The 22,299-nt window shown below is 34.1% G+C and overlaps 1 protein-coding gene across 1 annotated transcript in view; it reads left to right on the top strand.

Moving 5' to 3' along the window:
• Window positions 1-22,299, top strand: part of LOC148954293 (aly/REF export factor 2-like) — an 84,234-nt gene that overhangs the window by 27,758 nt on the left and 34,177 nt on the right. Inside the window, exon 4 of the mRNA XM_089087009.1 lies at window positions 18,781-18,930. Within this exon, the coding sequence (XP_088943135.1) occupies window positions 18,781-18,930 (150 nt within the window). The remainder of the gene's footprint in view (window positions 1-18,780; window positions 18,931-22,299) is intronic.

The following is a 22,299-nucleotide window of genomic DNA, read 5'->3' as shown; positions in this document are numbered from 1 at the left end:
GTATAGATTATGAGCAAGCGTTCGATTCTGTTCATAGAAGAGCTTTAATGGTATACCAGACAAATACATTAAAGTGATTAGTGCTATGTACGAGAATAACACTGCTGCGGTTAAGGTAGGAAATGAGGTTAGCAGCTAGTTTTATATTAAATCAGGAGTTAAGCAAGGTTGTGTTCTATCCCCCTTTATATGGATTATTTTGATGGACTTTGTTTTAAGGAGCACAGGAAAGGCAATGGGAGATCACGGAATTAAATGGGGAGGAAAAAGTCTCCTGAACTTGGATTATGTTGATGATTTAAGCATCCTAGATGAAAATGTGAGCAAAATGAATGAAGTTTTAGACGTTATGCGAGTCCATGGTGCTAGAATTGGTTTGAAAATTAATGTTAGGAAGACTAAGTCACTAAGGCTAGGAATAAGTGAAGATGAAAAGGTGACATCGAGTAATGATAAGATTGATCAGGTGGGCAGCTTCACTTACCTTAGTAGTATTATTAGTAAAGATGGCATTTGCTAGATGTTTTCCAGAGAAATTGCTTAAGGATTGTTCTGGGTACCCGGCTGACTGATCCTATTTCAAATAATACGCTGTACGAAAAATATGGTTCGATACCAATCTCTAGGGCTATATTGAAAGAAAGATTGAGGTGGCTAGGGATAGTTGTGCGGATGAAGGACGACATATTGCCGAAGATTGTTCTTTTTGGCCAACCATCTAGGGCTAAACTGAAAGTAGGTCGTCCACGTCTGGGGTGTGAGGGCGTCATAAAGAAAGACTTAAAGGAAATGGGAACTTCGTGGGCGGGTGTAGAAAGGGAGGCTTTGGATAGATTGGGGTGGAGGAGGAGCGTGCGTAGCTGTGTTGGCCTCATGCGGCTTGGTGCTGCGGTGAGTTGTTAGTAGTAGTAGTAGTAGTAAAGTTAAATATCATTTTAATCTTGCTTTGGATTTGCTAGTTCTGGTGGGTAAGGACACATCGTCAGTACAGCTGTCCTCAGTCAAAACATAGTATCAAAAAGTTAGTGGTAACAAACTGTACAGTAAGAGCAACTCGTCTCAATAGTAACTGAAACTCTAAAAAAAACGGAATTTTAACATCAGTAGATACATCAAATGAATCGGATTTTTATGCTGATTTTAAATATATAAGTTTTATCAAGTTTACTCATATCGATCAAAAGTTACGAGCCTGAGAAAATTTGCCTTATTTCCAAAGAAAGGAAAAAATGCCCCCAAAAGTCATAGAATTTTAATGAAAATCACACCATAAGATTTAGCGTATTAGAAAACCTAATTGTAAAGGTTTCAAGCTCCTATATGTAAAAATGTGGACTTTTGCATTGTTTGCCAGAAGAAAGATCACCAATGCATGTTTATTTGCCTTTTTTCCAGGGGTGATCGTATCGACCCAGAGGTCCTAGAATTTTACAAAAGGGCTTATTTGAACAGAAGTTAAAGGTTCTAGTTGCTTTTTTAATCAAAAAACAAAAAAAATAAAATAAAAATAGAATCACTTATTACAAAAACTGCATTTTAAATGTCTTCATATTTTCAGATATTTGATTTTTTAAGCAATCATAACCATGTATGAAGTAATAAGTGACGTGACGTAAGATCTAACACCGCTTGTGTACTAATAACCATATATGACGTAATGAGTGACGTTATTTAAAAATTGAAAAAATCAATTTTTATTTCATTTTAGTTTTATTACATAAAGTGCCAATATAGTTCATCATAAATGGTGTTTGTCAATACGTTTTTTTTTAGATAATTGTACATTATTATTTAAAAATGCGGTAATTTTTGGGGGGTTTTAACAAAAAGTTTATTTGGTAACTGAAACTAGAATAATTCCTGAAAATTTTAAATAAAATGATTTTATTTAACTGCAAACTGCAAAATGATGTCTGAGCAATAATTTTAATTTTTTAATTCAAACCAGAAAAATACCTGAAAATTAAAAATTAGTTTGGTGTTTCTTTCACTTAAAGTGACTCGTTACGCCATTTTATTGAGTGTAATTACATTAATAATTAAACCTAGCAAGAGACGATCACGTCCAATGTTATCAGTACGGAATCCTTACTAGCCTACACTATAGTTAAGTGGCCTATAAAATTTAGTAGAGGCAAGAGGTCGTTCTTTATTATAATCTTTTAATATAAATCTAGTAAATTTATCATTTACTATAGGCAACAATTCGTTCTTTAATATAAACTACTGCTGCAACCCGGATTCACATATATAGTAATGAGAGGCAGAGTGGCCGAGTGGTCCAAGGCGCTGGTGTTAGCCACCAGTCCCTTCGGAGGCGTGGGTTCAAATCTTACCGCTGGTATACGATTATGATTTATGTACATAAATCAAATATCTTTGAAAAGACTGCAGTATGAAAAGACATCAAAAATGCAGTTTTTATTGGAAAAATTTATTCTCTTTTATAAATAATTTATTTTAGTTACAAAAGATTTTTAACCCAAATAATTTCCTTTAAAATGAGCCATTGAACACTCTACGATGTTCCAGTGACAAGCTATCTGTGGAAAAGAAAGAAAGAAGAAAGAAAAAAATATGCCATTTAGGCAGAATGTTGTAGAAGCTGCCACTTTTCTTGATTTTCAAGCCAATATATTTTCCTTGCTGTTCAAGCCAAATAAGAGAAAGTTTACTATATAGGGGTTTCGGACAAGGCAGCTCTAATGGTGTACTTTTTGTTATGATCTGACTTTTTTTTTAGGAGTTATGGGTTTTTATATTTCTTAACATTGGACGTGATCGTCTCTGACTAGGTTGCTAGCTACCGCTGCAACCCGGATTACTATGGACTAAAATTCGTTCTTTAATGTAAAATCCGGAACTATTAAAAAAATTTTTTTTATCATTAATTACAGAAGGAACTATTTGTAGCAAGTTTTACTATTGAGACGAGCCGCTCTTACTATATCTTCGTCCTGCCGTCTGGCGAGATCCATGACTGTTTGTGGATGGTTTTATGTTCTAACTGAGTTGTGCCGACCGTAAGATCATTCCTCAGAGAATAATCTACCAGAAGGGCTCCGTTTTCGTTCATTTCACCAAGACCATGTCTCCCTAGGACTTGCGGGCAGTAGTCTCTTTCATCTCCGACCTTTGATTTGAAGTCCCAAACCACACAAAGAAGGTCATTTGTTGGGACTTCTGATGCCAATGATTAAAGAGCTTGGTAGGATGACTCCTTATCAGTATTCTTTTCAAGTTACTATCTCTGTTGTTTGTGTAATACTGTTTTTTCAACTTGCGTATAGCTTGCTTCGATCTAACCATTATCTAATCAAGAATGAGAGAATTTACATCTTTGTCGTTCTTAAGTAGTAATTTAGGCAGAATGTTGTAGTAGCTGCCAATTTTCTTGATTTTCAAGCCTTTAGTATAGGCAAGAGGTCGTTCTTTATTATAATAAGCATGCCCACTTGTTACCTGAGAGAAGTTGGTTTCGATTCCCCGTCAGGGAGAACTTTTAATATGTTGAATTAAAAGCAGTATCTTTTCAATTTAAAATTTAAAAAAGAAACTTGTTTATTTACATTCTAGCTAAAATAATGAAGTTAATATGAATGAACCACAGGATTCAGTTTCTTTGGATTTGAGTTCGTTTTTTAACTATAAATACAAACAGGAAAAAGGCTACGGCTTTTTCTTCTTTTAAATAGTAAGAGACGAAACTCAAACAATCAAGTAGCTAACTAAGTCCAATGTATGGAATGGTTTGTTATTTCAGTGATTTACTAACCTATACTATAGTTAAGTGGCCTATATAATTTAGTATAGGCAAGAGGTCGTTCTTTATTATAACGTCTCTTACTAGGTTGCTAGCTACCGCTGCAACCCGGATAATCGAGTAGAAAACTAATTTCAATGTATGCAATGGTTTGTTATTCCAACGATCGCTTTTTAATGTTATGCTCTACTGCAACTGCAGCTGTTGTCTTAGTTGTCTGTAGCTGTTGGCTTTATTGTACTTGCACCTGTTGGTTTTGTTATTCCTTTAACTGTTGGGCTAATTGTCTACAGCTGCTTGCTATATTGTATCTTCAGCTGTTGGATTAGTTGCTTGTAGCGTTTGTCTTCAACTGTTTGCCTTATTGTAGCTAGAGCTATTGGCTTAGTTGTTCCTGAATATTGTATAAGGTACTATGGGCTACTGTTCATTCCTTAATGTAATTTAACCCAATTAATTTCCTTTAAATTGAGCTATTGAACAACCCTCTACGATGTTCCAGTGCCAAGCTATCTCTGGATACAAAAAAAAGAAAAGAGAAAAATATCCCGTTTGGGGAGAATAACGTGGTTGAAGTCAATTTTCTTGATTTTCAAGCCAATATATTTCCCTTGCTGTTCAAGCCAAGGGACACAAAGTTTCCTATACAGGGGTTTCGGACAAGGCGGTTCTAATGGTGTACTTTTTGTTTTGATCTGACTCCTTTGGTAGGAACTATGGGTTTTTATATTTCTTAACATTGGACGTGATCGTCTCTTTCTAGGTTGCTAGCTACCGCTGCAACCCGGATAACTACACCTGTACCCACCATATATCAGTTAGTATGGGAGAGAGATCATTCTTTACTGTAAACATTGGAAGTGATCGTCTCTTACTAGGTTGCTAGCTACCGCTGCAACCCGGATTGTTTTAAAAATAATTTGTTTAAGTTACAAAAGGTTTTTAACCCCATTATTTCCTTTAAAATGAGCCATTGAACAACTCTCAAATATGTTCCAGTGCCAAGTTATCTGTGGAAAAGAAAAAAAAAAGAAAAAAAAGATGCCGTTTAGACAGAATGCTGTAGTAGCTGCCACTTTTCTTGATTTTCAAGGCAATATATTTCCCTTGATGTTTAAGCCAAGGGGCAAAAATTTTCCTATACAGGTATTTTGAACAAAGCGGTTCTAATGGTGTACTTTTTGTTTTGATTTTACTCTTTTCTTAGGAGTTATGGGTTTTTATATTTCTTAACATTGGACTGATCGTTTCTTACTAGGTTGCTAGCTACAAATGCAACCCGGATTAGATTTATAAATTAGATTACAGCTAGAGCTGCAACCATGATACTACAATCACTCCACTTGTTAACGTTAAATAAAACTTTACCAGCCTATAATATAGTTAAGTTGCCTATGTAAGCTAGTATAGGCAAGAGTTCGTTCTTTATTGTAAAAACGATCAAGTAGCTAACTAAGTCCAATGTATGCAATAAGTTTTTATTCCAATGATCGTCTTTTAATGTAGAATTAATTTTGTTAATTACAAAAGGTTTCTATATACAGCAGTTTCTTTTAAAATGAGCCATTACACAGCTCTTTATTATGACCACGAACCGTTTGATTTCATACTTAAGTTACTATGGGTTACAGTTCGTTCCTTATTGTATTTTAGGAGCTATGGGTTTTTATATTTCTTAACATTGGACGTGATCGTCTCTTACTAGGTCGCTAGCTACCGCTGCAACCTGGAAATATTTGATGAAACTTACATATTCTGCATTTACGACGAACCCTATTGATCCTTTTATGTACTTGTAGCTACCCCTGGCGCCACTGTATATCAGTTACTATTGGCGAGAGATCGTTCTTTACTGTAATCTTCCTACACCTCCTCTTCCGTGGCTTTGCCCGACTGGACAAGGTATTTTACTGCAGAGAAGCAAATTTTCAAAAGATCCTTGTCTAACATAAATACTTGACTTTTCTCTCTCAATTTTAACTTTTCCATACAACTGGTCTATTAAATACCTTTGCTTTTCTCTTTTCATGATACTATGCCTTGTTTTTGTGTAGTACTATTATCTTTAACTTACTTGAAGCTTGCTTGGATAAAGCCATTAATGTTTCAGCTTTGTAGTCTTACGGGTCCTTATATTATAAGAGACGAAACTCAAAAATCAAGTAGCTAACTAAGTCCAATGTATGGAATGGTTTGTTATTTCAGTGATTGTCTTTTAATGTAAAAATATAAATACTGTAATCTTAACTATAGTGAAGTTGCGTATGGAAGTTAGTATAGGGAAGAGTTTGATCTTTATTATATCAAGCCAAGGGACAGAAAGTTTCCTATACAGGGGTTTCGGACAAGGCGGTTCCAATGGTGTACTTTTTGTTTTGATCTGACTCCTTTGTTAGGAACTATGGGTTTTTATATTTCTTAACATTGGACGTGATCGTCTCTTACTAGGTTGCTAGCTACCGCTGCAACCCGGACTACCCCTAGAGCCACCACATATCAGTTACTATGGGCGAGAGATCGTTCTTTACTGTAATTTTGATCTGACTCTATTTTTAGGAGTTTTGGGTTTTTATATTTCTTAGCATTGGACTGATCGTCTATTACTAGGTTGCTAGCTACTGCTGCAACCCAAATTCACATATATATTTATTTATGAGAGGCAGCCTGGCCGAGTGGTCCAAGGCACTGGTGTTAGCCACCAGTCTCTTCAGAGGCGTGGGTTCAATTCTTACCGCTGGTATACGATTATGTTTGAAAGACTGCAGTGTGAAAAGACATCAAAATGCAGTTTTTGGTGGAAAAATTTATTCTCTTTTAGAAATAATTTATTTTAGTTACTAGAGATTTTTAACCCAATTAATTTCCTTTAAAATGAGCTATTGAACAACCCTCTACGATGTTCCAGTGCCAAGCTATCTCTGGATACAAAAAAAGAAAAAAAAAGAAAAAAAGAAAAAAATATCCCGTTTAGGCAGAATGTTGTAGTAGCTGCCACTTTTCTTGATTTTCAAGCCAATATATTTCCCTTGCTGTTCAAGCCAAGGGACAGAAACTTTCCTATACAGGGGTTTCGGACAAGGCGGTTCTAATGGTGTACTTTCTGTTTTGATCTGACTCCTTTTTTAGGAACTATGGGTTTTTATATTTCTTAACATTGGACGTGATCGTCTCTTACTAGGTTGCTAGCTACCGCAGCCTACGCAACCACGCAACCTAGGTTGCGTGGTGTACTTTACTGTAATGGTTTGTTCTTTACTAGGTTTCAGCCATCTCTACAGTCATGATACTGATGGAAATTACATAATCACTATTTATGTTTCAGTTAACACGGACTAGGTGTCGTTCTTTATTGTAAATTGCTCAGATATCATAAATATTTTTGCAGTTTACATAATAACTTTAGGGATTCTAAACTGAAAAATAAAATATATTAAAAAATGGAATTTTTTGGTCTGAAACTACATAGTCAATCCCACATCGGGTAGTTAGAACCTAACCAAAAATAAAACTAATTTTAACATTTTAAGGTATTTTTCTAGCTTGTATTGAAATATTCAAACTATTGCTCGGATACCATGGATATTTTTGCAGTTTACACAAGCTGCAAAGAACGCACAGGCTGATCTTTGTAAATTGAGAAAAATTTTACGAATGTTTTCCTGGGATTACGAAAAATATTCAAAATTAAAGATTAAAATTATCTCTGAAAGAATATATTTTGTTGAAAAGTCAGGTAGAGATGCTTTCGCAAAACTTCATAGTAGTATCCAAAAAAATGTTGCATGTTTAGTGAAAAGCTTCCAAGGTATGGACCGGCAACTGTGGAACAGTTTACAGATGTAATGGGAAATCTTATACATCACTGTGAATATATGGAGGCATAATTGTCCTTTACTTAGTTTCAGCTTAAATTCGATGATCGAGCCTTTATGTAATTTCGGACATGGCGGTTCTAATGGTGTTCTTTTTGTTTTGATCTGACTTTTTTTAGGAGTTATGGGTTTTTATATTTCTTAATATTGGACGTAATCGTCTCTTACTAGGTTGCTAGCTACCGCTTCAACCCGGATTAAAAAATTATTATCATATTTTATATGTAACTTTGTAAGATTTTATAAATCTTCGATAGTCTAATGGTAAGCATGCCCACTTGTTACCTGGGAGAAGGGGGTTCGATTTTCCGTCGGGGAGAACTTTTAATATGTTGAATTAAAAGCACTATCTTTTCAATTTAAAATTAAAAAAAAAACTTGTTTATTTACATTCTAGCTAAAATAATGAAGATAATATGAATGAACCACAGGGGTCAGTTTCTTTGGGCTTGATTTCGTTTTTTAACTATAAATACAAACAGGAAAAAGCCTATGGCTTTTTCTTCTTGTAAATAGTAAGAGACGAAACTCAAACAATCAAGTAGCTAACTAAGTCCAATGTATGGAATGGTTTGTCATTTCAGTGATCGTCTTTTAATGTATTTCATACTTAAGTTACTATGGGTTACAGTTCGTTCCTTATTGTATTTTAGGAGCTATGGGTTTTTATATTTCTTAACATTGGACGTGATCGTCTCTTACTAGGTCGCTAGCTACCGCTGCAACCTGGAAATATTTGATGAAACTTACATATTCTGCATTTACGACGAACCCTATTGATCCTTTTATGTACTTGTAGCTACCCCTGGCGCCACTGTATATCAGTTACTATTGGCGAGAGATCGTTCTTTACTGTAAAAAAAAAGAAAAAAAGAAAAAAAGAAAAAAATATCCCGTTTGTGGAGAATAACGTGGTTCAAGTCAATTTTCTTGATTTTCAAGACAATATATTTCCCTTGCTGTTCAAGCCAAGGGACAGAAAGTTTCCTATACAGGGGTTTCCGACAAGGCGGTTCTAATGGTGTACTTTTTGTTTTGATCTGACTCCTTTGTTAGGAACTATGGGCTTTTATATTTCTTAACATTGGACGTGATCGTCTCTTACTAGGTTGCTAGCTACCGCTGCAACCCGGATTTAAATGAGCCATTGAACAACTCTCTACTATGTTCCAGTGCCAAGCTATCTGTTGAATTACTAGCCTATACTATAATTAAGTGGCGTATAAAATTTAGTATAGGCAAGAGGTCGTTCTTTATTATACTACCGCTGCAACCCGGATCATTTTCTTAAATCCTGGATCACAAGACATCTTAGTAGCAATCCTTACGCGTGCTCGAGCTTTATTGCGTTCGGTGGCATTTTTATCTCTTTTAAATAAACTTTTCTGATATTTCAGGATGTTAGCTTTATTTTTTGTGTAGTAAAGTTTTCTATTAGTAGAAATTTGGATTGTTCTATTTTGATATTGTTTTTGGTTATTCTTTCTTTTTTTCCACTCGCGTGAGACCATATTTTTTCAAGGTTTAAAATTATTAAGCACACAAAATCCCGTGTCGAGTATCTAAAACCTAGCATAAAACAAAACTAATTTTAAAATTTTCAGGTATTTATCTTGTTTGAATTACAAAATTAGTATTATTGGTTAGACACCATAAATATTTTTGCAGTTTACATAATAAGTTTAGTGATTCTGGACTGAAAACTAAAATAATTGCAATTATGAGACAATAATATGTAATGTAATTTACGTGTTACAAAACAAAAAAAGTTTGGTTCCAGGATACAATAATAAATTTGAACTGAGATGAAAAAAAAATTTCTTCCAGGAGACAAAAAGCAAAAATAATTTTAGAATTTTCATGTATTTTTGTTGTTTAAATTAAAAAATTACTATTACTGATTAGGCATCATAAATATTTTTGCAGTTTACATAATAATTTTAGCGATTAAGCCAAAAAAGAAAATTTTGGTTCCAGGAGTTTCGGTTACTATTGAGACAAGTAGCTATTATTACTATAGAGTTCATTACATGGACTGTTTTATTGCTTCAAAATTCAAATATCTTTGAAAAGACTGCAGTATGAAAATACATCAAAAATGCAATTTTTTTGACAAAATTGATTCTACTTTAAAAAGTATTTTATTTTTAAATACAAAAGTGACTAGATGTTGCAATTTCCTTTAAAATGAGCTATTATACAGCTCTCTATGATTTTCCAGTGCCCAGCTAGCTGAGCAGAAAGAAAAAGCGGAAAGAAAAAATATCCCGTTTGTGGAGAATAACGTGGTAAAAGTCAATTTTCTTGATTTTCAAGCCAATATATTTTCTTTGTTATTCAAGCCAAAGGGCGGTAAGTTTCCTTTATAGAGGATTCGGACAAGGCGGTTCTAATGGTGTACTTTTTGTTTTGATCTGACTCTTTTTTTAGGAGTTGGGGGGTTTTATATTTCTTGACATTGGAGGTGATCGTCTCTTACTAGGTTGCTAGCTACCGCTGCAACCCGGATTCTAGCTAAAATAATGAAGATAATATGAATGAACCACAGGGTTCAGTTTTTTTGGACTTAAGTTCGTTTTTTAACTATAAATACAAAAAGGAAAAAGCCTACGGCTTTTTCTTCTTTTAAATAGTAAGAGATGAAACTCAAACAATCAATTAGTAGCTAACAAAGTCCAATGTATGGAATGGTTTGTTATTTCAGTGATCGTCTTTTAATGTAAATTTACTAACCTATACTATAGTTAAGTGGCCTATATAATTTAGTATAGGCAAGAGGTCGTTCTTTATTATAATCTAATGATGTACTTTTGTTTTGATCTGACTCTATTTTTAGGAGTTTTGGGTTTTTATATTTCTTAGCATTGGACTGATCGTCTATTACTAGGTTGCTAGCTACTGCTGTAACCCAAATTCACATATATATTTATTTATGAGAGGCAGCCTGGCCGAGTGGTCCAAGGCACTGGTGTTAGCCACCAGTCTCTTCAGAGGCGTGGGTTCAATTCTTACCGCTGATATACGATTATGTTTGAAAGACTGCAGTGTGAAAAGACATCAAAATGCAGTTTTTGGTGGAAAAATTTATTCTCTTTTACAAATAATTTATTTTAGTTACTATAGATTTTTAACCCAATTAATTTCCTTTAAAATGAGCTATTGAACAACCCTCTACGATGTTCCAGTGCCAAGCTATCTCTGGATACAAAAAAAGAAAAAAAAGAAAAAAAGAAAAAAATATCCCGTTTAGGCAGAATGTTGTAGTAGCTGCCACTTTTCTTGATTTTCAAGCCAATATATTTCCCTTGCTGTTCAAGCCAAGGGACAGAAATTTTACTATGCAGGGGTTTCGGACAAGGCGGTTCTAATGGTGTACTTTTTGTTTTGATCTGACTCTTTTTTTAAGAACTATGGGTTTTTATATTTCTTAACATTGGACGTGATCGTCTCTTACTAGGTTGCTAGCTACCGCTGCAACCCGGAAAATATAATACTGTAATCTTAACTATAGTGAAGTTGCGTATGCAAGTTAGTATAGGGAAGAGTTCGATCTTTATTATAAACTATTCTCGTCATAGCTCTAATATAAAACTATGACGACATTCATTATTTATCTAGTAAGGTTTCAGACAAGGTGTTTCTAATGATGTACTTTTGTTTTGATCTTACTCTATTTTTAGGAGTTGTGGGTTTTTATATTTCTTAGCATTGGACTGATCGTCTCTTGCTAGGTTGCTAGCTACTGCTGCAACCCAGATTCACATATATATTATTTATGAGAGGCAGCCTGGCCGAGTCGCTGCAACCCGGATCAAACAATAAAGTAGCTAACTAAATCAAATGTATGTATTGGGTTTTTATTCCAATGGCCGTCTTTTAGTGGAAAATTTTAATATATATTGACCTTAAATATAATAACTGTACTAGCCTATACTATAGTTAAGTGGCCTATAAAATTTAGTATAGGCAAGAGGTCGTTCTTTATTATAATTAATTATAGTATAGGTTAGTAATTCCACATATAGCTTGGCACTGGTACAGTAAAGAACGAACTTCCAGCCCATAGTAACTAAAATAAGATTATAATTTCAGGTTAAAGATTGATCAATGGTGTCATAATCGTAGGTTGTAGCCAGGTTGTCTAACAAAGGAAGCTAACAAAGTCCAATATATGCGATGGTATGTTCTTTGAATGATCGTCTTTTAATGTAATTTTAAAAATAATTTAATTTATAATTAGAAAAGGTGTTTAACCCCATTAATTTCCTTTAAAATGAGCCATTAAACAACTCTCTACGATGTTCCATTGCCAAGCTATCTGTGGAGTTACTAACCTATACTATAATTAAGTTGCGTATAAAATTTAGTATAGGCAAAAGGTCGTTCTTTATTATAATTTCAGTGATCGTCTTTTAATGTAATTCAATTCTTACCGCTGGTATACGATTATGTTTGAAAGACTGCAGTGTGAAAAGACATCAAAAATGCAGTTTTTGGTGGAAAAATTTATTCTCTTTTAGAAATAATTTATTTTAGTTACTATAGATTTTTAACCCAATTAATTTCCTTTAAAATGCGCTATTGAACAACCCTTTACGATGTTCCAGTGCCAAGCTATCTGTGGAAAAGAAAAAAGAAAAAAAAAGAAAAAAATATCCCGTTTAGGCTGAATGTTGTAGTAGCTGCCACTTTTCTTGATTTTCAAGCCAATATATTTCCCTTGCTGTTCAAGCCAAGGGACAGAAATTTTACTATGCAGGGGTTTCGGACAAGGCGGTTCTAATGGTGTACTTTTTGTTTTGATCTGACTCTTTTTTAAGAACTATGGGTTTTTATATTTCTTAACATTGGACGTGATCGTCTCTTACTAGGTTGCTAGCTACCGCTGCAACCCGGATTGCTAGCTACCGCTGCAACCCGGATGTACTAACTACATCCAACGACTATGACGTCATTGATCAATATTGTACATAAAAAATTAAGTTTTTCGTAAAAAATTGATTCTATTAAAAAAAAAAAAAAAGTAAAAATGGCACTAGAACAACTCTAAAATGAGCCATTGAACAACTCTACGATGTTCCAGTGCCAAGCTATCTGTGGAAAAGGAAGAAGAAGAAAGAAAAAAAGATGCCGTTTAGGCAGAAAACTGTAGTAGCTGCAACTTTTCTTGATTTTCAAGCCAATATACTTCCCTTGCTGTTCAAGCCAAATGACAGAAAGTTTCCTACACAGCGGTTTCAGACACAGCGGTTCTAATGGTGTACTTTTTGTTTTGATCTGACTTTGTTTTAGGAGCTATGGGTTTTTATATTTCTTAATATTGGACGTGATCGTCTCTTACTAGGTTGCTAGCTACCGCTGCAACCCGGATATTGTAGATACTCTTCCAAGTATTTGTGAAGTCATTCATATGCAAAGTGTTACAAAAATTTTGAAATGAAAAAAAAAAACATTCCGACAAGAATTTGACCACTACAAGAGTTGATAAATTAAAAGACTATTGGCTGTTACCTTTTTTAGCTAAAGAATATAAAAATAATTTGTTTCTTTTACAAAATTCCAGTAAATTTGTTTCTTAACATGGAGTATAGATAAAATATATTGATAAAGACATCGTTAATCGCACCAACAAAAAGTGCCAGCTAAAGCAAATTAAGGAAGTATTTATTTAAACGAAAATATTGATGTATTACGCCTTTTTTTCAAGCAATAATAGGGGCCCCAACATAATAGGGGCCATTTTTAGCAACGAAGTAATAAAGTTTGCCAAAATACGGTCGAATCGTCACTGTTTGAAAATTTTGAGACAGGCAAAGATTTAAAACTATCTAAAAGTACTGTTTTAGACCTCTGACTCTTCAAGAACATACGTATGCTGTAAGGTGTTGGCGTGTTTGTAACATAAGCTACATATCAAACAAAAAACTGAGATTTAAAAATGGGAAAATATTTATTATGTGGTGATTCTTGCAAATTAAGTTCATGAAGTAGAAGTCAACTTTATGTTAAAAATCAGCAATATTTGTCTAAAGAAAAAATAATTATTATTTTAATAAACTCTATTATTCTTCATATACTGTAACATATTATTTAGGGTGTGTTTTATGAAAGGAGTATTTCTAAGGATGATGACGAGATAGAATAACTTTTTCAAAATAGTAGAGTTCCAGTCTTCTATAGCTGAGGCCACAAGCACTGCTGAAAACGGACATTCTTTGTTTAGTGAAGTTGGACTACATTTTAGAGTTGGACTACATTCCTTGTGGCGGGCGGGATTGAACCAGGGAACGCTTGATCAAGAGCTACAACCTGCATCCACTGCACCATCACAAGGTAATGAATCAGCATATGATAACTCAAAATGAAGAAAAATAGGGAGTACATACACAGAAAATCAATTCCAAATAGAAACTTGATTAATCATATGAGAACCCGTAATAGTAATAGAGCAAATACACACGCGGTTAGAAGAATAGTGGTGGCTTATCAAAAATGAAAATGAAGAGCAAAGACACTTGGTTAGAAGACATGCGAGACCGAGCGTGTGAGCAAGTCAAAATGAAAATGAAGAGCAGACACACACGTGGTTAGAAGACATCCGACACCGAGCATGTGAGCAAATCAATAAAAATCAACCTGGGCAGCGAGAATCAAAACTTGTCAAAATTGAAAATGATAGATATGATGATTGGGTTTGGGATCTTGACATGGATAAGATAATCAATGCCTACCATACCTTTGTTAAAAAAAAAACAAAGGTTCGGCGATATGTCTTTCATCATGACGAAAGACAAGCCGAGGTAAAATGACCCAAACGAATTGAAAATTATAGCAGTGATGATTAGGTTTTGGATTAAGATAATTTCTTAAACCACATTGGCCTGACATCACATAAAGAAAGAAAAACGAGCAAAAATGGGGTTTTTATAGGCCAAATGAAGATACTGAAAAAACGAAGCGAATATTTCGAGAGTACAAACGCCTCTCTTCTTCAGCGCTAAACGAAAAGATGTATCAATAAAAGCCAAAAATTAAAAGAATTAAAACCAACTACCTACCAACCATAAAAGCGAGTTATTCGCCAATATCCGCGATTTGCAAAAAATCAAAAAAAAAATATGAACTACAATCGACGGATACTAGTAAACAACTGAACAAAGGAAAGGAATCAATTCATTCACTCGAAAAAAAAAAACGAACCAGCAATTAAATTAGTTGGAGAGCTATGTCTTTTGATTTCGGATTTTAATTAATGCATTTCTTGTAGACACACTTTGAGACCTAAGGATTTGTTCACGTGTTTGATTAGATGACTGGGAAAGTGGTTCAAGGTTTATTTCAGGTATTACTAAAGTATCGGCTTTTCTTATGAGAAAACCGAAATATGACTCGTTTATTCTTAAATCACCGGAATCTCTGTTTAAAGCTAGACCTAAAAGTTGGCATTTATAAATTTCAACAGCTTCTCTGTAGTGCTGGACAATACCTTTATCATTCGAAATAAAACTAGCTTGATTAAACAAAATAGTATGGTCTGGTTTTTCAAAAATGTGCTCTGCAAGGGCAGAGTCAAAATTTTCTGTTTTTTTTCGCTTTTTAAGTGTATTATTAATTGAACTAGAGTGCTGAGTTAATCTATCAGTTAGTCGCTGATTAGTTCTTCCCATATACCAAAGACCACACGAACAAGGAATTCTGTAGACACCGGAGTTTTCACCTATCGGTATAGGGTCTTTTCCTTGATAAATTTGGGACCTGATAGTTTTTCTGGGTCTATAATAAGTGTAAATGTTATTTGTCCTTAGATTTTTTGAAATGTGGTCTGAAATCCCTTTAACGTAAGGGAGACCAAGATAAACTGAATTTTCCCTTTGATTTGTGTTTTCTGTGGAACTATGTGATAATCTTTTAATGCGTTTTGTAATTACAGAATTTATTAAACTAATTGGATAACCATTCCCAAATAAAATATCTCTAAGGTGGTTGAGTTCTAAATCCAAGAAACGTGTTGAACAGACTTTCAATGCTCTATCAACTAGAGAAGTGACAACTCCTCTTTTCACAGCAGGAGAAAGATTGGAGGAATAACTTAAGTAACGGTCATTATGTGTGGGTTTTCTATATACACTAAACTCCAAACATGAATCATTTCGGTGCACCAGAACATTTAAGAAAGGAAGACGCCTCTCTATCTCTGATTCTTGAGTAAATTTCAGTTTTGGATCCAAGGAATTGAGCAAGTGAAGAAAAGAACCCAGAGACTCGTCACCATGCTCCCATAAATAAAAAATGTCATCTTTAAAACGAACCCAAAATTCAGGTTTACAAGAACTTTGCAAAATAGCCCTTTCTTCAAGGTCTTCCATGAAAATATCAGCCTGTATTGGAGAAAGGGGGCACCCATGGAGAGCCCATATTTCTGTCTATAAAAAATGCCTCTGTAATGGAAATAAAAAGAAGTTTTGTTACAAAGGGCTGTAAGCGAAAGAAGTGTCTGATTCGAAAGAGTAGAATTTTCTGATATAGATGGTTTTTGGAGCAAAAACTTAATTCTAACCCATCTATATCAGAAAATTCTACTTTTTCGAATCAAACGGTTCTTTAGCTTACTGCTCTTTGTAACAGAACTTCTTTTTACTTCCTTTATAGAGGTATTTTTAATAGAAAGAAGTATTGGGTCTCCATGGGTGCCCCCCTTTCTCCAATACAGGCTGATATTTTCATGGAAGACCTTGAAGAAAGGGCTATTTTGCAAAGTTCTTGTAAACCTGAGTTTTGGGTTCGTTTTAAAGATGACATTTTTTATTTATGGGAGCATGGTGACGAGTCTCTGGGTTCTTTTCTTCACTTGCTCAACTCCTTGGATCCAAAACTGAAATTTACTCAGGAATCAGAGATAGAGAGGCGTCTTCCTTTCTTAGATGTTCTGGTGCACCGAAATGATTCATGATTCGAGTTTAGTGTATATAGAAAACCCACACATAATGACCGTTACTTAAGTTATTCCTCCAATCATTCTCCTGCTGTGAAAAGAGGAGTTGTCACTTCTCTAGTTGATAGAGCTTTGAAAGTCTGTTCAACACGTTTCTTGGATTTAGAACTCAACCACCTTAGAGATATTTTATTTGGGAATGGTTATCCAATTAGTTTAATAAATTCTGTAATTGCAAAACGCATTAAAAGATTATCAGATAGTTCCACAGAAAACACAAATCAAAGGGAAAATTCAGTTTATCTTGGTCTCCCATACGTTAAAGGGGTTTCAGAACATATTTCAAAAAATCTAAGGAAAAATAACATTTACACTTATTATAGACCCAGAAAAACTATAAGGTCCCAAATTTATCAAGGTAAAGACCCTATCCCAATAGGTGAAAACTCCGGTGTCTACAGAATTCCTTGTTCGTGTGGTCTTTGGTATATCGGAAGAACTGATCAGCGACTAACAGATAGATTAACTCAGCATTCTAGCTCAATTAATAATACACTTAAAAAGCGGAAAAAACCAGAAAGTTTTGACTCTGCCCTTGCAGAGCACATTTTTGAAAAACCAGACCATACTATTTTGTTTAATCAAGCTCGTTTTATTTCGCATGATAAAGGTATTGTCCAGCACTACAGAGAAGCTGTTGAAATTTATAAATACCAACATTTAGGTCTAGCTTAAAACAGAGATTCCGGTGATTTAAGAATAAACGAGTCATATTTCGGTTTTCTCAAAAGAGAAGCCGATACTTTAGTGATCCCTGAAATAAACCTTGAACCACTTTCCCAATAATCTAATCAAACACGTGAACAACCCCTTAGGTCTCAAAGGGTGTCTGCAAGAAATGCCTTAATTAAAATCCGAAATCAAATGACATAGTTTTCCAACTTATTTAATTGCTGGTTCGTTTTGTTTTTCGAGTGAATGAATTGATTCCTTTCCTTGTATCAGTTGTTTGCTAGTATCCGTCGATGGCAGTTCATATTTTTTGGATTTTGTGCAAATCGCGGATATTGGCGAATAACTCGCTTTTATGGTTTTTAGGTAGTTGGTTTTAATTCTTTTAATTTTTGGCTTTTATTGATACATCGTTTCGTTTCGCGCTGAAGAAGAGAGGCGTTTGTCCTCTCGAAATATTCGCTTCGTTTTTTCAGTATCTTCATTTGGCCTATAAAAACCCCATTTTTGCTCGTTTTTCTTTCTTTAGGTTTTGGATTTTGACACGGATCAGGTCATCAATGCCTACCATACCTTTGAAAGTCAAAAATAAGGACTAGATAAATCGTTGGAAGAAAAAAAAAGTGTTTGTTCCACCACCTGAACAACTAAAAGAAACAAAGGTTCGGTGATATGTCTTTCATAATGACATAATACATGCCAAGGCAAAAGTTAAAGGTCCAATAACAAAAATGTACTTTTACAAAGGCACCACTTCTAATTTAAGATCCATTTCGGCATCATGGTCCATTCGGTACTATATATATATATATACATATATATATATATATATATATATATATATATATATATATATATATATATATATATATATATATATATATATATATATATATATATATATATATATATATTAAAAAAAAACTTTTAAATGAAAAACCTTCACCGTAATTATAAAATCTAATCAGATGTAACCTAGTGCTTTCAATAAGTATTCTAATTTTCTTCAAATTTATCTTGACAAATGCACTGAACCTTTTCCTTGTGATGTAATTAAAAAAGAATTAATTTTAAAAATATAATCAATTTTTTACGAAAAACTGCATTTTTCTATAACACATCTTATAGCTCATTTTATTCACATCAGGAATTTGTCACATCTACGTGCTTAAAAAAACTATTTTGGAAGTTTAACTTGATACACTAGCCATGAGACAAAACACGATATACTTTCCAAACTAGGTTGCAGCAGCTACTGCTGAAACTATGTTATACTCGCTTGCCTTTAGGCGAAAAATAAAAAATAGTGCATTCTTTCTTGTTTGGATCCAAAAACCAACTGACTCATCTGATCCAGACTAAAGGCGGGAATTTGCTTCTGGCTCTATAGCACCACTTGCTATTGTTCAGACTAAAATCTTATCGAGGTTGTTCCTTTTTAGTTGTTGATTTAGATCATTGATGTTCTCTTATTATTTTAGGTCGAAAGATGAAAATTGAGATCAGCTTGTCTGAGATACCTGCCGTGGCACAGGCTATGAAATTAGGGTCTCCAAGAATCCCAACTGGAAGATTTAGGGGAAATAGGAATGACAACCGAGGTCAAGGCCGCATGGGCGGAAGAGGCAGAGGTTAGTAGCACCTTTTAGGGTGCCCATTTCATGGCATTTATTATGGGAGAAATAAATTTACTGGAATTTCAAAGATGGCACACGTGCATGCAATATGAGGTGTGGAATACGACATTTTGTAGCTTGGTCAGAAGGCTTTGAGAGGTTTTAGATTTTAGAAATTATATTTAAATGAAGAAGCTTGGTACTGTATAGATTTCTTACTTGTTTTGGATAATGGTGGATGAGTATATTGAAATGGCGGCCAATGAGAAGCGGTCTGCATGCAAGTCTACATTGTATTCAAACAAGTAGTAAAATACTCCTTTTTCAATTCAAATTCAGAACTGAATTTATTCTTGTGGATTTGTTGACTTTCTCAACAGAAAATATTTTATTCAAATGGATATATTGAATATTGTATTAAATATCATCTCAAATAGAAAGTTCAACTACCATGTATTGCTGTGTTATAAGTCCATGCAGTAACTCCTATCTTTGATTGTGTCTGTAAATGTATATTGGCATATGCAATTGCTAAATTTGTATGTCATCAGGCTTATTATGATCAAGTCCGTACTAATAATTCTGCTTTCTACTGAAATTGAAATGATAGCAGCCATGGAGCTTTTGAAAGATTTTGGTTTGTGTTGTCATGGTAAGAAATTCTTCTCCAATAAATGGTATGAGTGTCAAAATTGGTCAATACCTGACATTTAATGTATAGATTCAGATTCTGTAATATACCTTACAGTCAAGATTTATATGAAGCATTTTGGTTTCTACTGTCATGCTACGAAGTTGAGTTTCTCAAAAGATGTGGATAACTAACCACACAATTGGTCAATGTCAGGTTTGACATCAAGACTATTCCCAATTTGAACTTTGTGATATACCTTACACTGAAGATTTTTCATAGGATTGTGATTTAGGCTGTGAAGTTGCGTTCCTTCATTGATGTTTGAGTGTACTCGAAATTAGCTTATATCTGACATTTGAGAGTTCAATTAAGACTGCTGTTAGTTCCTACTGTGTTTGATATACCCTACTGCACACTGTGATATTAAAAACGCCATAATGAGTGGAAAATGACATTGTTATTACCATTTCTTATTTTGTATTGGCATAAAGGGGTATATGTGTGGTCTTTGCGCTATGAAATGAAGGATTTTACAGTGCTCAAATGCATTGAAATCGTCACATATATAGAACATAGGGAAAAGAAACAAGCATTTTCTGTGAATGATATCTTATAGGAACTATACAAAATGTACAAAAGTGATGGAGTCATCAATGTTTATAATGGACTTAATTTGAATAATGGAGTGTCTAGCAATATGTCATTGACAATAGCCATGTATTTGTCACTTCTCAGGACATTTTATTTCATTAGATCGTCAGCAACGTATTATGTCATTGTCAACGGTTTAATATTTGCTGCTCCAAATGACATTGCTCAACTGTTCATACTGACGGAATAAATAAAAAAAACGATATTATAGATGTCTCTGCTGCATGTATAATCCAATATACTAAAATGTTATGAGAAAGAATGGCCCTATATTGCTTATAATAGAGCAGCCTTATACGTAAATATGCCTCTGCTGCATAGATAATCTAATGTACTGAAAACTACAGAAAGAATGGTCTTATATTGCATATAGTTGTAGATCTCTCTGCTGCATGGGTAATACAATTTACAGAGAAGTGTACAAGAGAAAATGACCTAAAGAATGACCTGATAGAACAGGTTATTTAGAAGATAATCTATTAATAAGATAATGGACACAAACATAATCCGGGATTTGATATGTAGTTAAAATAGAATGCTTCTATCACCCTCAAAGCCTTTGCACATGATTGATCTTATGCTACATGTCCCTTTGGTGAAGGGCCTTAATATGAATGTCTGCAATCTACTGTCAGAATACTGATTTGTGTCTAAAGTGTGTTTCATTAATTTGAGACGGGAGTTCAAAGTTAAGACGTTTGGATGGTCTGGTCTTCTCAAAATTGTTTTCTCTTTCCTCCTCCTCTCAGTGGATCTATCTTGCTCCTTTTAACCAAGAAGGTAAGGTTTTTTAGCTCTCTGAAAGAAGTGGGAAGCTTTGTTTGTTACTTTTTTTTGCCGAGCTTGCCCTAAATGTAACTTGAATCAGGCTAAAGTCCTAACCCTTTAAATCTAGTTCGAAAGCAAACAGTTTATCTGCGTCAAAAGGATTTAGTACCTTAGATCTGTGGCTCCCAACTGATTTTGGGCCATGCCCCACCTAGACATTTCTAAAATCATGATGTCCCCCTCATGATTATTAAATTTCGTTCCTCAAAACTTTATGCTTATTCAACTTGTGGAAGCTTGAAGAGCCATTAACTTGGTGTGTTTTTTCGAGTCATTCTTTAGGCATATTTTACACTAATGGAAATTTTTGTCTGTATACAACAGCTTTTAAATAATGCATGACGTCATTGCAATATTATTATGTACATTTTTTTCTCTTTAAATGCAGATGAATATGCCTTAATTTTTATGATTTTTTTTTATTTAACTAATTAAGGCTCTAGAGTATAATCAGTCAAAGGGTACACATCCTTTGCATTACCCGCCAAAATATTGGCGGACAAAATAAATATCTAGAAAAGTTCATGGGAAATATATAATTTGGGTTATATACTTGAGCGTTAGGGAGGTGGAGTCAGGCAAAGAAAAGTTCCAAAGCTGCTGCCTTCCAGTAGCAGAATTTGACAGACTTCCAAAAGCTACTGACACTTTAAGCAGCATAACTTGTGTTTTGACAGCCTTTCTTTAGGCAAAAATTATTTTATATGTATAAATGGTATTTTCAGATAAAATCTGCCAACAAATTTGAAAGCTGCCAAGTAGCATTTCTACTTCACTAGCCCATGTTTTGCATGGCAACCCAATAGCAATAATGACCTCACCACCCTTTACAAGAGCCTCGTTCAATTTACTTTACTAGTTAACTAATAAGACAAATAAGTAGATTTTGCCGTTTTATTTGTAATTCTTAGTTAACTTTGAACATTCCACTTGACAAACGGATTCTTAGTTGACTAAAAAGTTAACAATGGCACTACTATTAAGAATTCTATTAAGATAATAATACTATTAAGATAATAATACTATAATTATCTATTAAGATAATAATAAAATAATACTCTACTGATAATACTATTAAGAATTATCTTTAAGCATCGTGGAGGGTGAGGAGATGAAGCCACTTAGTCAATTAAGTTTGATGAGTAAGATGAAAAAAGAAGCTGTATGGCCATAAAATTTTATTTAAAAAAAAAATTCAATGTGTCATTCACATAACACTAGCACAGCCACTTTCCAGCAATTCGCCACTAACTACTACGTTAGGACTCGGT

This window comes from Artemia sp. Qi Xiang Cuo, chromosome 3, assembly GCF_049724085.1.
Source record: "Artemia sp. Qi Xiang Cuo chromosome 3, ASM4972408v1, whole genome shotgun sequence".
In the NCBI taxonomy this organism is placed as follows: Eukaryota; Metazoa; Arthropoda; class Branchiopoda; order Anostraca; family Artemiidae; genus Artemia; species Artemia sp. Qi Xiang Cuo.
This window is presented reverse-complemented; position numbering and strand designations above follow the sequence as displayed.